This window comes from Apis laboriosa, unplaced genomic scaffold, assembly GCF_014066325.1.
Source record: "Apis laboriosa isolate Shangri-la unplaced genomic scaffold, ASM1406632v1 scaffold11_cov152, whole genome shotgun sequence".
In the NCBI taxonomy this organism is placed as follows: Eukaryota; Metazoa; Arthropoda; class Insecta; order Hymenoptera; family Apidae; genus Apis; species Apis laboriosa.
In genome coordinates, this window is record NW_025221020.1 from 1,659,411 (window position 1) to 1,675,706 (window position 16,296).

Here is a 16,296-nt window from a genome sequence, read left to right on the forward strand (position 1 = left end):
CCTTCTTTTTAATTAATCGATCGAACCGCGACGGGACAAGGAACGTTCTTCTTCGTCTCTCGATCATCCCCCCCTCCCCTACGGCGAAGACGCTCGAGAGAGAGAGAGAGAGAGAGAGAGAGAGGGCGTAGCAGCAGCGGATCGTAAACCGAGAATGGATCTGCTCGAATAAAAGTAAAATAGCGTCGTACGAGGCAAAGGGAGAGGAGCTGCCTTTCGGCACAGAGGAGCGCCCCTCTCTCTCTCTCTCTCCTCCTCCTCCAAACTTTTATAGCCGTCCCTTTGGACCGGTCGAAGATCGATTCTCGGTAGAGGTGCAACCCGTATGAATTTTAATATTTATTACGTAATAAAGCCTCCACCCGGGCCTGTTCCACGTTTTCGTCGGCCGTTTCGTCGGCCAGCCTTTAATCCCGCGCCCGGGCGCATTAACGCGAAACCTTGATACGATTCATCCCCCTCGCTTCAGGGTTGCACAGGGTCGGACTATTTTCGCGAGGTATTTTTTGTAGCTCGTATTTTGCGTGGTGGGTGAGCGAAGCTCAAACTAGGCGCAGTGTGCCGTGACGAGGCGCTGTTATCGAGCAAACGGCTAACGAACGTGCTCCCGGCACCAAATACCGGGAATAATAAGAAAAAAGGCGAAAAATGGGCGGGGAATGGAGGGGGAGAGAGAATGACGACGGGAAATGAGACGTTCTCGTTCTCGAGAACGTGCGCCGCTCGAGTCGATAATCGCCGTTTCAACCAGATAAATGGCGAAAGAAAAGAAAGAATCGCCCGTGATCCGCGTGCGCAGATTCCAAAACCGACTCTCGATCACGTATCGTAGCGCGGCGGCAAAAGGGACGCGTGATTCAACCGTGATTATACATTGTGTAAAGTATAATTGGGAACTCGAGTAATCTCGCCTTTTAAAAAAAAAGAAAAGAAAAGAAAAGGAAAAGGAAAGGAAACCGTTCTCGTCAACCGTTTTTGATCACGGAACGTGGGGAATAAGCGAGGACGTCGCGGTCCAACGAAAGGAGCAGGCCTCTGATCCGCCTGGCCGAGAATGAAATCGGCAAACATAGCGGGCCTGTACCGTTAGGGAGCGGTGTTAGAAGGCCGAATTAGAAGACGGAATCGGAGGATTTCTCTCCTCGATTCTCTTTCTCGCCTCGGAAAGGATCCCCCTTCCCTTGGTGGACACTCCGCTTCCCACTTTTATTCATAATATCTCCGCTCCGATGTCGTTTTATCGCGTTTACGACCTTGTACGAGCAAATGTACGGGCCGAGCGTGGACGTTGGACGACGACGACAGACAGAGTCAATTCAGCTTGTCCATAAACACCCATCCACGTTTACCTCCATAAAACGAAATAAAGTCCTATGCGCGGCGCATCGCCGCGCCGAGAGAGTCCCGACGATGGGCGGACTCTCCCCGTTCCCGCGAGTGATGGATTTCCTCTTTGACGGATCGCTCGTAAACCTCCTCTAAATGTTTTCTCGGAAACGGCGAAGAGAGAGCCAATACGGATTTCCAGCACGCGGCCACTCTCTCTCTCTCTCTTTCTCTCTCGTTCTCGCTCTCGCTCTCTCTCTCTCTCTCTCTGCCCGTCTCCACCCTCGTCGTCCTTGTCGGACGATCGGGCTGCTTAGGGCCACCCGCTGGTTTTAGTGGGTCTTAAATCGGGATTATGTCGGGATTACAGGATCCTGCGTACGCTCGTCTCTCTTCTAGTAGCGGGCGAACCATTGCACCGAGCTTACGCCGAAAAAACGATCCTTCCCCTACTTCTTCTCTTACATCCTTGGCTTGCCAAAGGAGTTTCGCTATCCATCCCTCTTTTTCTTTCCTTTTCTTTCCTTTTCTTTCCCCTCGGTTACGTAAAGAACAATATTTTTGTGGAACAACGAGCAACTCCTCGTTGGTTTCTCGATTGGGTAATTTACAGACGAGACGAGCTTCTTTTTTTCTTCTTTCTCTCTTTCTTCTTCTCTTGTTTTTCTCTATAGGGGGTAAGGGTTGCACGAGTCGAGTCACGACGAGTGCCGTGCATTTTCGCGAGGGTTGTCTCCTGCTGTTGTCACGAGACGACGAGAAGGGGTAGTAGGGAGGGAGACGCTGGTACCGGGATCGTTTCGCGAGGAATTCGTAAATTGGAAAAGGAGTAGGCACGCTCTATGCTCCAACTTGGTTTAATCGCTTCGCGCATTTGACTGGTTTCTCGATATCGATCGTTCCCTTTCTCTCTCTCTCTCTCTCCCTCTCTCTCTCTCTCGGTCTAGGTAGTTTGCAAATCAGAGAAACGCCGGTCGATCGTCCTCGCGTTTCCGAGAAGTTTCGTGATAAGTTTCGGACGATTTGCGGTGGTTTCAGAGAAGAGAGAGAGAGAGAGAGAGAGAGAAAAACAGAGAGAGGGATGAGCAATCATCGGCAATTATTCGGAATCCCGAAGGATGTAACGACGTGCACCCATTTGATTGATGCCCCCCGGCCGATATTCGCCCTGCGAAGAAGAGGAGAAATCGCGTTTTCGTGCGGAGAAACCTCCGAAAAATTCCACTTCCACATTAATTATTATTATAATGCCGATCCGACCGCGCCGCCGCCGTTCCAACACCGGTAGTCCTTTGCCACGCAAACGGAAAGGGGGGGGGAGGGGGGGGAAGGGGATCCCGTGTCATTTCTCATCCCGAATTATTATCGAGGAATTTGGAACAAAGCTACTACTCTTCCTCGCTCCCTACCCAAATCGTTCTTCCACTCTCGTTTCGTAACGAGTGGAATTCGCTTGGATCGATGCTTGGAAAGAAGAGGAAAGGAGGGAAGGAGGAGGCGATGATCGACCAACAACCCCTTGCGAACGGAAAGTATCTCGAGGAGCGAGCAATTATCTCTCCAAGATAAATCGAACGGTGGTGGTTGGGTGCTCGAATCGCACGCGTGTGCCGTGAAATTTGGAGTCTTGCGGAAGGGAAGGGAAGGGGAGGGAAGGGGAGGGGAGGGGAGGGGAGGGAGGCGAGGGGGATACCTCGGACGTCGCGGCGGCACACCTGTCCAATTAGTCGTGCGCTCGTGCTCGAATTCGACCTACATTTTCCATGGCGGCGCGGACAAGTGACCGGGTAGCTTCCAGCTTCGGTGTTCGCGAGGGAAGAAACGAGAGAGAGAGAGAGAGAGAGAGAGAGAGAGAGGATGCGAAGGGAGGGGAGGGGGAGGGAGAGGGAAAGAGAAGCGGCACGGTTCTCCGGCACGTTCCAGTGCTATAGATAGCTCGCGCACGCGAGCCGAGCGAAAAGCATTTAGCAGGATGACGTTCGCACATTCTAGACGTCTCGACGCCGACCGTTCTCCGACCGATCATCCGTTACGTTCCCGTGACGTAATTGTCGAATTCTTGCCCCGACACCTCCTCGCCTTCTCTCTCTCTCTCTCTCTCTCTCGCTCTCTCTCTCGCTCGCTCTCCCCGCTCCACCGATTCGCTTAGACGCGAAACGGGTGACAAGAATGATCGTTTGCACCGGGGACGATTGATTAATGGGCGGACCGTGGAGTTTTTCGCGATCGAGCCCCCTCTCCCCCCTCTTTTTCGTCTCTCGAAAAGACGAAAAGAAGAAGAAGAAGAAGAAGAAGAAGAAGAAGAAGAAGCGGTGGAGGAGGAATGAAGAGGGAAGAAATGGGAGAACGGGTTGTGTGTGCAGGCTGGACGACGCGGACGACGCGGTGCCCGGGCGTGGGAAGTGAAATACGAGCGTTGTAGACGGCCAACGGCCATTTCCATCCTGCCGGTTTAGTATTGGCGGGCCACTAAGTCTGAACTAATTTGCTTATTAATATTTCACAACAGCGCCGATCGCTCTGGGGGTTCTTGATATATCGTCTCCCCCACCACCGGGACTACCGAGAACCCTCTCTCGCCCTCCCCCCGACCCGCCTCTCCTCGCCTCTCCTCTCCTCGCCTCGCCTCTCCTCCCCTTACCTCGCCTCGCCTCGCCTCGCCTCGCCTCGCCTCGTCTCGCCTCGTCTCGCCTCTCCTCCCCTCGCCTCGCCTCGCCTCTTACCTCGTTTCTACGCCTGCCTTTCATTCCTTCTTCCCATTCGAATGGTACACACAACAACCGGTACCTTCGACGAAACCTTCTTAGTTACGAATCGACGCTCTCGCCGATTGTTTTACCGAGACTTATCCCTGACTGGCGCCACCTTTCTCTAAATGGTACTTATCCTCCGCTTCGAGGTTTTACGATCCATCGAGCCGATCGAGGGATCGGCATGCAATCAACGAATATCGCGGGTCAAAGCTCGACGAACTTTGTTTAACGAGCTTTTGTCCAAAGACGGAGGAACGACGGCCGCGTCGCGAGGAGGTTGTTCGACGGAGATAATTACCGCGCGACGAGCTGGCTCGCCGCGATTAACAACGTGGTTCGAGCCTCGGAGCCGTATCGGCGCGTTTACGATCCCTGACGAATTCGCGTCGCAATACAGAGGAGAGGAGGAGCCGGGGGCCGCGCATGGCCACAACGAGTCGGGGATTATTTGGGTCGTGACGGTGGCCGTCGCAACGACGGACTTAAACCCTTATTCTGGCAGGATGACAAGCACGAATCGAAAGTTATTTCTGCGAGGTCGATATATAGGTTGATTTACGCCTGGCATCGGACAATAACGCGACCAACCGCAATATCACGGTTCGCGTTGGTATTTTATAACCCTGTAAATAGCCGCGAAGACGACGCAGCTTCTCGGAACTCTTCGATTCTCGAGAACTCGCTACGAATCCTCTCGCCCGATTCGTTGTCGCTCCTTTCCAATTACCGATTCCTCGCCGATCCCCCTCCGTCCAGGATTCAACACACACGCTTTTTACTTTCCACGCATTTTTCTCTCGCCTTTTCCCTCCCCAAATCTCTCCGCTTTTCCCCCTCGCTCAACCTCTACCACGTTCTACCACGTCCCGTCCAACTCCACTCGGCCACATTGTTGGCAACCGTCGCTACTCCTCCCCCACCCTTCCATCCTTCGTGCTCGCGATCGCCACCGAGACCGTCCTCGCCTTCGTCGTCGTCGACGTGCTCCTCCTCTTTTTCTTCTTCCTTTCTTCGTCTTTTCCTCCGTCTCTTCGCAGACGCGCCAAGGCCACCGCTCGAACTCTCGTTCCATCGAGACGAAAAATCCTCTCGAAAACGATGGAACACTCGATTTCCCTCGTAAGTAAAATGATTTCGCGTTCCAAGATTTTATTGCCGAGGAAAAAACGGGCGCGATATAGGTCGCGAGTCATCGTACGGCCGGGCCCACCCAGGTCGTCCTCCACCGTGACCGCGTACGACGAAGAGAAAGAAGAGTCGAAAGGGCGACGAATGGGCGAAGCGAGGGGACGAATGGACGAAGACGGACGAGGTGGAATTATTCGTTGGCACGCCCTCGCCCGACCAATCTTGTTTTGTCTATCCTCCGTCCCCTCTTGATCCGTCATCCCCGCGAGGAAACGCCAACTAGCGCGAACAGATATTAATTTCGGACAGCCGAAACAAATGTCGAGAACGTTCAATTGTACAAGATTCCTTTTCCAATTTCGACATCGAGAATCATTCTTTTTCCTTTTCTTCTCTCCTCCTCCCAGCGATTGGCCGCGAGGAATGCGATCTTATCAGCCTATGGACAAATTAAGAAGCTTCTTGAGAAACTTCTTCCAACTCGTGAAGAAAATTATTAACGATCAATTTAAGTGGATTATTTATTTTGAGAAGAACACGAAGATGCGATCGATTCGATCGGAGAAAGACAACGTCATTGACAACTTCGAACGAACTTTTTGAGACTTTTTTCGGCGAGAGGGGGAGGAAATTAAGAACTCCCGTAGCACGCGATACAAAAGTTTTGTTTCCCTGGGATTATAGGAGGGGAAAGAGAGAGAGAGAGAGAGAGAGAAGGATGCCACCCACGAATTATAAGCCACACCCGGCACTCAAGGGGGGTTGCCATGCCACCAGAGGAGATACAATTATTTGATCGAGCGAGCAACAAGTGGCCTACGGTTGCTTCTATTTTAGTCGGGGAGATTTCGATGCCTCGATAGAGAGGCTCTTACCAACGACAGAATTGCCCCCATAGGGCGATAATCCCACTCGAGCTCGTGTTACGTCGATGGGGATCGATGCGCGCCAAAGCTCTAGGCTCCGTTTCCGGACCGATTTCGAGACAATGCGAATTCGATAATCTTTCCTTTCTTTTCCTCTTTTTTTTTATTTAAAAATCGACTGTTCCAGAGAGAATGAGATCTTTTTAAATCTTTTTAAATTGATAATTCATAATCGATCGATTTTTTTTTGGAAAATGGATCCATCTGGAGAATTTACTTACGAGAGAGAGAGAGAAGGAAATAAAAAGAAAAAGAAGAAAAAAAGTGTATATATATATATATATATATAATCGGATGGAAGAGGCACAAACGTGTACGCGACTCGCGTTTGGCGTGGCAAAAGCGAGAAGCACGTCGCAACCTCCCCTCCCCCCTCGCCTCTCCACGCTCCATCGCGACTCCCTTGACAGTTAACTTGGCTAAGACGGATCGTAAATTATGCCAATATTTCCGCGAAATCCTAACAAGATTATAAAGCGGATTGTAGCGGCTGGTTTCTCTCTCCCTCCCTCCCTCCCTCCCTCCCTCCTTCTCCCTCCTTCCCTCGAACCCTTTCTCGATCTGTTGGTGGCCCGGCGGAAGGGCTGGAAGGGCTGGAAGGAGCCTCCAGCGCGCGGGGAAGGGGGGGGGGAGGAGAAGGGCGAGGAGGCATGGCACCTCTCTCCGGGGTCGGGGGTGGCCGAGAGCGAGAAAGAGAGAAAGTTCTATTTATAATGCGTTTGCGTCTTTGCAGGGGCCCCGGCCCGGTGGAGGCAGTAAATGTCGCGTGTATTTCATATGAAACTCCACCCCCTCCCGGCTATTCTTCGCAATGCCAATCCCGGTCTTTTTCGTCCGTCCGATAATACCGGCCGCTAACAAAGTTAAACCGTTCACCCACGAACAAAGTCCTTCCTTCTCTCTCTCTCTCTCTCTCTCTCTCTCCGTTTCCACCCTTCCTTCCTCTCCCCTCTCTTTCTTCCTCGCGAGAAGGAGGCACGATTATTATCAAGTACGTATTATATATATATATATATATATATATATATATATTTGTTATATTTCGATAGGAAAAGTTATTAATAAAACGGTAACCGTTTTTTTCATTTTCGACGTGTGTACATTTTCGACGGGTAATCGGAGTGTTCGAGGCTATTTTAAGCTCTCCGAATGTTCCCCAACGAATAGTTTCGAAGGGAGACGTTTCGATTCTCTTCGGATACCATTGCCGCAACGCCGCAAATTAGCTCGTAAAGCGTGCGTTGAAAGTAGCGGTTTCGTTTCGTTCGTATTTACAAGCGATCGAAATACGTTCGGACGTATATACGAGGGGGAAGAAACTATCTATCCTAAAAATCGATCTCATCTCGTTCGCGCAAAGATATTAAATTTATGTTACTCGAATGGGAATTATATTACCCGAACCAATTATATCGCTCGAATCGGCCACGGCTTTCCCATTTTTTCCCCTTTATGCCGGCAAATAACACGGTTGAGACATCGTCTAATCGAGATAAGAAATCGACGCGCGATGTATATATACGTGTGTACACGTACACATATATTGGAGGGGTTATATTGGATAGATTCGAGGGCCGTGGTCACGCGAGATTCTGGGAAAAGTCGTTTCGCGCGCGTCCCGAAAGGGGGTTTTTAAAGCAGCCGCGTAGCCGGGTCGCAGTTTCTGCGTCGGTTAATAAAGGCCTCCGACATAGTCGATCGTTATTAGATCGGGCACTCCTTCTTCGGCCCGCCAATCTTGCCCGCCCAATATACTTCGCGATAACTCGTAAAACGCAACATTTTGTTTCCTATACCAATTACCCCCACTCGCGGTGGGGCGAGGGTAGCGAGAGGGGCGAGAGGTGCGCGTCGACCATTCCGCACGATCACGTTCCAGTGGAGAGGAAGGAGAGAAGAAGCTCGTCGCTTTCGTCGAATGTCAATCCAGGTTTCGCTTCGTCCGTCCTCGTGGGTGGGGATGCGTAAAAGGAGAGAAAGAAAAATTAGACGAGTTAGGAAAGTCGAGGGGGAAGAGGACTCGCCGTATATCTCTGCTGAATATGGATTAGGAATAGAGCGAGAGAGAGAGAGAGAGGAGAAAAGGAAAAAGAGGCAGCAGCGAAAAAGGCAAACGCGAAGTTACGATCTACCGTCACGGGTTCACGCTTCGCGATTCCATCGCGATATCGTCTCGGAATATCGAGCCGATACGATTTCTTCTCATCTTCGTTACGCTTCGACGTTTCAACGACGTTCCGAGAGGAAGAGGTCGCTCGCTGCTTCTTCGAGAGTTTCGTTGAAGACGGCGGCGATGTAGGTGACGATACGCAAATACAAATACGCAGAGGATCGGAGAGACAGTCGGATGGCTCGTGTGGTGGTGGTGGTGTTGTGCGCTCGGTACCCTCGGTTCCCAACGAAGCGCGCCGAGAATTATGTATTACACCGATAGGTACATAACGCCTGTACGCCACGTCGAATGGCTACTTTGACTGGTCGGAGCGAGCATGCAATGGCCACCATTGCGGCTCGCTACGGCTCGAATACAACGGCGGGACGCGGCCGCAGTGGCGGCGGTGGCGGCGGCCATTATAAAAATAACTGCTGATTGGACGCCCTACCAAGAAAAGTCGTAATCGCATCCTGAAATGCTTCTTCTCTCTCTTCCTTTCACTCTCCTTCCCTCCTTCTCCTCCCGCTCTCTCTCTCTCTCACTCTCCTTCCCCCCCGTTTTCTTTTCCCCTCGCCATTTCTTTCCACTTATCTTCGTATCTTCTTCCTCGTCTTCCCCCTTCGCCGCTAGATTCCTGTCGAACAATGAGACCCATTCCTCCCGTCGACTTCCACACCTTCTTCTCCGAGGGAAGGAGAAGTATATACTCCAAGTATGTATCCGTACACTCGATTATCCGTTTCTCGATTCCATTCCTCGCTTTTTCTTTTTTCTCTTTTCGGAGGAACAAGGGGAGGGGGGCTCGAAAGGGGGTAAAATCTGTCTTCCCGCCTCCTCGAAGTTAAAGTCCTCCATCGTTCTCGAATTTATTCCCTGGTTATATGGAGCGAGCGAGGAGCAGCGAAACCGGCCATTTTCCTCGAAGGGGAACAACGCGCGCGCGCGCGCGCGGGGAATGATTTGTGGAGGAGCACAGGGAGCGAAGAAAAAGCACGAGATACGAGTGGATGTACGCGGATGGGACGACGAAGGGGGTTCGGAGTCCGCGAGGCCCCGTCCGTGGCGAGGAGGATAGGAGGCAGGGAAGAATCGGGCGCCATTTTGCGAGGCCAGGTTTTATCGCCGCGCCCTATATAGGAACATTATGCCTGGGTTGCCGGGTTGCGCGTATATCAACAATAATTGCAGGGCCAATAATAAAGCTGGAGGGACCACGCTCGATAGCCCGAAATTGCCGGTTCCCCTACCCCGGCCTGCAACGTTTTATTGCCTCCACTCTCGAGGCCGGGAATGGCGGCAGCCCCCTTCGTCCTTCTCGATGGCGGATAAACGATCCACCGATACGATGCCACCGCCCGATCATCCGTCTCCTTTAACTTCGTCCTCCGTGCGGGAAGATACGGGAAATGCGGTTCAAAATATACAAAAATCGGAAGAATATTCGCGAAAATTTCATTCGAGACGAGTTTTCTATTTCTCGATACGGACGAATAATGATTATTGTTATTATTATTATTATTAGTAGTAGTATTATTATTATTATTAGGAAGGAATCGAGGGAGAGAGTTATATTGGTGGATCGTTTTCTTCGTTTTGTTTTTTCTTCCTTCCTTTTTTTTCATCGCTGGTAGGTCTGTCAAAGGAAAACTCCGCTCGGTAGCGGGATTATTTCGCTGTTATTATTAGAGATACGTTGGGACGTTGTTGCCTTGTTCTCGTCATTATTCTTTTTTTGCCATTTGCTCTCCGGGGTATATCGTCCTCGTCGTCATCTGCGTCGTTGTTGCCGATGTTGCTGCTGTTTCGCAGCAAGGTGTTCCGTACGAAGTATCGTTGGCGAGCTCGTAAAGAGCCGCAAAGGAGAGCTCGCACGCGCGATAGTCACGAGTATTGCCCTTGTTAACGCCCCGTTAACTCGAACCTCTGGACAAACTCGTAAAATTTACCGGCTTCGAGCCGGTAAGACTACCACCACGCGATGTACAACGGTTGCCGGTGAATTTTCGCGTGACTTTAAATCGAGCTGGAATTATGTGTTTAGTGCGAACGTCGGCCGAGGCATCGCGATGTCTTCTCTCTCTCTCTCTCTCTTCCTTTTTCTTCCTTTCTCTCGCGTTTTTTCTTTCGAATCGAAAGGAAAAAGAAAAAAAAAAAAAAAAAGAAGGAAAAGAAAATTCGATCAAAGGCCGGCCGTTGAACGCATTCTCGATTATTCTCGCCCATGCGAACCCGTATATTTACGAGAACGGATCAAGCGCACCAGCAATACTCGTAAACTTGACGTTTACATACGCGTTGTCGAACCGCGTTGAGATAGTCGCTAAAACTTGTTAACACCCCGTTAACACGGATCGAACGGCCTCGTAACGCTCGACGACGGAATTGTCGAGTGGCCATTGACGGCGCTCGTTTCGTGCGACCAAATTTTCGTCGTGTTATCGTGGTATCGATTGTGACAACTATTTTAAATTAATTTCCTCGATTTATGAAAGCGGTAGTTATAGTTTTCCTTGGCGTCCGGCGCGATTCCACCGCGTTATCTTAAGTACCGATTAAAACTCGCGTAAAAGCTCGTAAAAGGCTCGTTCGTTGTTGGCGCGCGAGCGAGTTTGCGATAATTTCGATATAATTGCGATTTTGCACGCGGCCCGGTGTCGCGTGAAAAAATATTCGCCGGATTATCCACGCCGATCGATCCATTTCACCCGTTCCGTTTGAACCACCCCTATTTCTCACCCTTCCCTCTCTCCTTTGAAACCCAACCATTTTTCTTTATTCTATTTATTATATATATATATATATATATACACGCTCTAGCTCTACGATACACGACGAGTAAGGAGATCGTAAAAGCAGCGGCGTTCGCGTGATCGTTACGAATTCGTTACTGCTCTTGTTAACGCCCCCCTCGCTGCAAGCCTTGGACAAACCTCGTAAAGTTGGAGCGCGGTGCAACATTCCCGCGTGAACCACGGTCGAAAATGCGGCCGAAACCGATCACGTGACGGATAAACGACGACTTTGAAGCATCGAGTTCGCCTCGAGCTTGATACCTTTTCTCTCTTTTTTTTTCTTTTTTTTTTTTCTTCTCTCGTTACTAGCCTCCCTCCCTCCCCCTTCTCTCTGTCTGTCTCTCTCTTTCTCCTCTTATTTATCTTCCCCCCATTTGCTTGGGTAATTATCTTGGTTTCAGGAACTCCGATCAATCGGCTGCCGATCATGGCGAAATCTGTACTGGATCTGTACGAATTGTATAATTTGGTGATAGCGAGGGGTGGCCTCGTTGACGTGATCAACAAGAAGCTTTGGCAGGAAATCATCAAAGGCCTACACTTACCATCGAGTATCACTTCCGCCGCGTTTACTCTGCGTACCCAGTAAGTAGATCGTTGAAGTTTCTCATCCGGGACCCTACACCGCGCTCTACCGTCGCGCCGGCACCGGTTGTCGGTGATTCGGCCGATACACGAATGCATCGTCGAGCAAAGCTCGCCCTGAAACCGTGAAATCTCTGGGGGATGACTCAACTCCGGGATCGTTTTTCGTTTCGCCGAAGGAAAGGATCGACGAAACGACGTCCATCTAGGTGACGCCATCATCCCCCCTTCTTTTCCCTCCCTTTTCTTTCTCTTCTTCTTCTTCTTCTTCTTCTTCTTCTTCTTCCTCTTCTCCTTCTCTTCTTTCTCCACGGATCGATCGATTCTTTCTTCTCTTGTAAGAAGATTTCTTTTTTGCATGATCGATCGAAGCGTGGATAAGAGAACGAAAAGCGGAAGGAAAATAAGTGGAGAAGGGAGACATCAAAGGGCGATACGTACGCCTTCCGTTGTTTGGGGAATGGTACTATCATCATTACCGCTGGCAAACGCGAGGACTGTTTGTGTGCTTAAGATGGCGGCTTGTATCAGGAACGGCGTGTTCTCCGCGAAACAAAAATATACGGCCACGCGGTCCACAAAAGAAGAGGCTCGACCAGGGTGAGGGGGAGAGATCACAATACATTAACGCTCGTCGACCGTGTTGTTGTGCGAACGCTCGAAACCGTGGAAACGAGGCGGAGATCTCTCGGATGGGGAGAGAGAGAAGGAGAGAAGGAGAGAGAGAGAGAGAGAGAAGCCGGCTCGTGCCGGTTAACCCCATTCGTCACCTGCCGGAGGAAGAAAGGAAGGAAGGAAGGAAGAAAGGAAGGAAGTCGACACGGCTTTCCTCCTTCGAACCTGATCGAAATAAAAATCTTTCCCTCTCTCTCTCTCTCTCTTTCGTTTTTCCTCTCAATGTCACCACGAGTGAATTCGAATCCAAAAGCCAAGACATCTCCACCTCGAGTTTTACACGCCAACTTTCACACGTTACACAAGTTGATATAAATTTGATATCAACGTCTATTCTCCTCTCGAAGAATGAATTTTTGATCGAATCGTCAATCTCAAAAATACGAACAGCTGCTTCATATCTCGCGAGGTTGATTTCGACGAGCGGGAGTTACGCGTGTTACGCAATACAGTGGCCGCCTAAAAATTAATCGGCCTCTAAATATCGCTTCTAAATATTATTCGGCAAAAAGTATCCGAAGGAGGAATCTCGTAGGAGGAAGAAATGAGGGAACAGATGGGGGAAGATGTCCGCGAAGCGGAGCCCGAAACTGTGAATTACACGGGCGCGATGCTCTCTCTCTCTCTCTCTCTCTCTCTCCCTCCCCTCTCCCTCGAATCACTCGTGAAAATAACCCTGGAACGGGCGGTGCGTGACGCGCGACGGAACGTCGCATGGACGCCGGCGCATCCATCATTCCGGCAACCGGTTATCCCCGGGCGGAGGGACAGGGACAGACGGAGGAAACGAAATTGTAAAGGGAGACGGCGGCTACCAGAGAGTGTATCGCGGTGCCTACACGACTATATCGAGCCACGCGCCTTCAACGTGTAATTATTTATAAGTCGCGAGGGAGGCGCGCGCGCGCGCGCCGCAGGGATCGACTCCTCTTCCATTGTGCCCATTTCAACACGCCGCGTTTGATCTCCGACAAATTTGAGGCAAGCAAACGAAATAAACGATGAATACTCCCTCGGGACAATCCGATATTTTTGCAACGTGTTATAAGTTGTTAGAATCTCGAGAGAGAGAGAGAGAGAGTCAACAAGGAATGAAACTCGTGCCAAATGCTCGTTTCTCGCGTCTTTGAAATTAACCGTTCTCTCTGGAAACCAAGTTTCCGTGGAAATGAACGAGAGAGAGAGAGAGAGAGCGGTCGAATTTTGAATCGAATCGAATTCGAGAGGAAAGAGGGATTTATAGTGGGTGGAAGAGGAACGCTCGAAAGAGGAACTATTACGGGGTTATACACGCGGAGTGGTTGCTGCACGCACGAGTTCGTCGTCGAGGGAGAACGGGTGTGGAAAGAATGAGAACAAGAAGACAAAGAAGCGAAGGAGAAGGAGGAGGAGGAGGGGGAGGAGAGAACCGGGCCGAAGGGTTAGTTCGGCCGCAGTCTGGCAGACAATCGTAAAAATCGAACGATCCCTACGCGAATTATAGGCCGCGGTTCTCGCAATATGTCTATCCACGAAAGTGTGTGCGAGCGTCAGTCGATCTGCTGCCAAACCTTTCTTTCTTTCTTTCTTTCTTTCTTTCGTCTACCTTCGATAAAATAAAAATATTTACGAATCTCTCGGTTCTCTTTCGCACAATTCTTCCTCTGCCAATTCGTTCTCTCACGCTCGTTTAAAAGCGTCGCGATATCTTTCTTTCTTCTTCTTTTCCATCCCGAGATAGAAATTCCAAGCAAATTTTTCGTGTTACCTTTCATTTCTCACTCTCTTGCATGTGTCACGGTATATATATATATATATAATTTCGAGAGACCAGTTTTCGGTAAACAACAAAGTTAGCGCGTTGTTTATGAACCGTTTCCAACAACGATTCATCTGTCGCGAACGACGACATCGTTCAGGTGCAATTAGCGGGGCCTGGTCGAGCATTAAACTCGACCGAGCGAGGCACGCTCCAGACGCGGGATTAAATTAAGCGGCGCGACGCGCGACGAGTACATCGAGTACATTCGGATCTGCCTTGCCAATTTCGCGTTCGGCGAACCGCGCCGCGTCCTCCTCCGCGCCTCCTCGATGAGGACAATGCCGACCCCTCCTCCCCTTTAACGCTTTTTTTTCATTCCGCTTAAAGAAAGAGAAAAAAAGAAGTCGACGAATCGCTCGACTCTCGAGGAAAGCAATATTGTTTTAGAAAGCGAGCGGGAAAATCAAACACGCTTTCCGCTTTCTCGTGGCTTTTTTCCTTTTTCTCTCTCTCTCTCTCTTCTTGTCTCATTTTTTTTTTTTTCTTCCTCTCTCCCTTTCCCCTTTTCCAGGTACATGAAATACTTATATCCGTACGAATGCGAGAAGAGACGACTATCGACGCCCGCAGAGTTGCAAGCGGCAATCGATGGGAATCGTCGCGAGGGGCGGCGAAGCAGCTACGGGACGTACGCTGCAAGCGGTAGCACGACGAACGAGAGCCTCGTTCAAAGGAATCCCCACACGCCCAACTCGTTGGCGTTGCACGCGCAAATGTCCCCGTTATCTTTGGTCACAGCCGTTGCAGCCGGTGGCCAACACCACGGATCGCAGTCATTGGTAAACGGCAGCGCTGCGCACACCCCATTGCCACACCACCCGCACCATCCTCAACACTCGCAGGGACTACCGGGACAACCACCGAATGCAGGTGAGTGCAACTTATGCCCTGTATATCTCTTCTTTCCATTTCTCGCGAAAATGGAGGAGGGAAGAATTGCCTGTCCCTCCTCTTCCTCCCTTTTCTCCGCGCCGAAAATTGCAAACGAAAATTGCCTGCCGGAAATCGGGGAAATGGAGCGTGGGACGGAGGGAGGGAGCGAGACGGGCGCGGGCGGGGGGAAGGGATGATAGGGGGGAGGGGAGCAGTGGGTTTATTTTAAATCGGTAGTTAGGGTTCCAGGCCTCCCCGGAGATGATGATGCGAGAGCGAAGGAGCCGTAATTGATTATACGATCCTCCGGGAGACAGGCGTTAACGGATGACTCTCGCTAACGAGCATTCCTACTTCCCTACCCCTTTCTTCCTCCTTCTACCCACCATCGTTTCGCCACCCTTTCGCCCGACATCGCACCAATTTCGCTCCCCTACCACCACCACCACCGCCATCACCCTTCTCGCTCGCGTTCGCGCCGCCCCTCCGATTTCCATTTCCACCAACTCTACGCAATACTCCGCGCCGCTCTTCGCCTCGATAAAACGTCCCTCCTCGTCGGGCGAGAACAATAGTGGAAGGTTGAGGCGAGGCGAGGGGAGGGGAGAGGCGTATATACGCAGCGCGGACAGACAAGTAGCGAAACCGCAATTTGGACAAGTCATTTGTCGAGACGTCGAAAACGAGCGGGGGGGAGTCCGCAGACACGATTTGTCGACGCTGCGCCAATTTCTTCGATTACCTTAGAACTCTAAGGGACGGTTTCCCTTTTAATTCTCCCTACTCTACCAGTAACGGCCATTCAACCGCTCTTGAGATCTTGAATATGTTCGAATATGTCGAATATATGGCCTCCACGTTCTCTGAACCACCACGTTCTCTGGTCTAGGCCCCATACCCGGAATGGCGCCGTCCGAATTCGAAGCACGCATGGTGGAATACGTGAAATTGTTGAATAAGGAATTGAGAAGCGGTACACCGCCACCGATGGGGCACCGGCCGGGAAGCGCCTCTCCCCCGTCCTCGACGCCCTCGAGAGACGGGGCGTTCAGCGCCCTCGAAATGTCTCGATTGACCTTGTGGAACATGTACAACAACAACACCCTGTATCCAGGAGTGGGACACCAACCACCTATATCGCCTCAAACGTCTCATTCCCCGCTACCTCCGGCCTCCAGCCCTGAACCTCAGAGGGAAGCTCTTGATCTTGGGCTCAGGTAAGCATATCCAGCTTATTCTTCTCCGTTTTTTCTTTTCTTTGTTTCTTTTTTTTTTTTTTTTT

The 16,296-nt window shown here is 50.8% G+C and overlaps 1 protein-coding gene across 3 annotated transcripts in view; it reads left to right on the forward strand.

Moving 5' to 3' along the window:
- Window positions 1-16,296, forward strand: part of LOC122717095 (protein dead ringer) — an 88,174-nt gene that overhangs the window by 70,201 nt on the left and 1,677 nt on the right. For all 3 annotated transcript variants that reach the window (XM_043940830.1, XM_043940848.1, XM_043940838.1), the window contains exons 6-8: window positions 11,482-11,665; window positions 14,653-15,011; window positions 15,904-16,231. In XM_043940830.1, coding sequence (XP_043796765.1) covers window positions 11,482-11,665; window positions 14,653-15,011; window positions 15,904-16,231 — 871 coding nt within the window. The remainder of the gene's footprint in view (window positions 1-11,481; window positions 11,666-14,652; window positions 15,012-15,903; window positions 16,232-16,296) is intronic.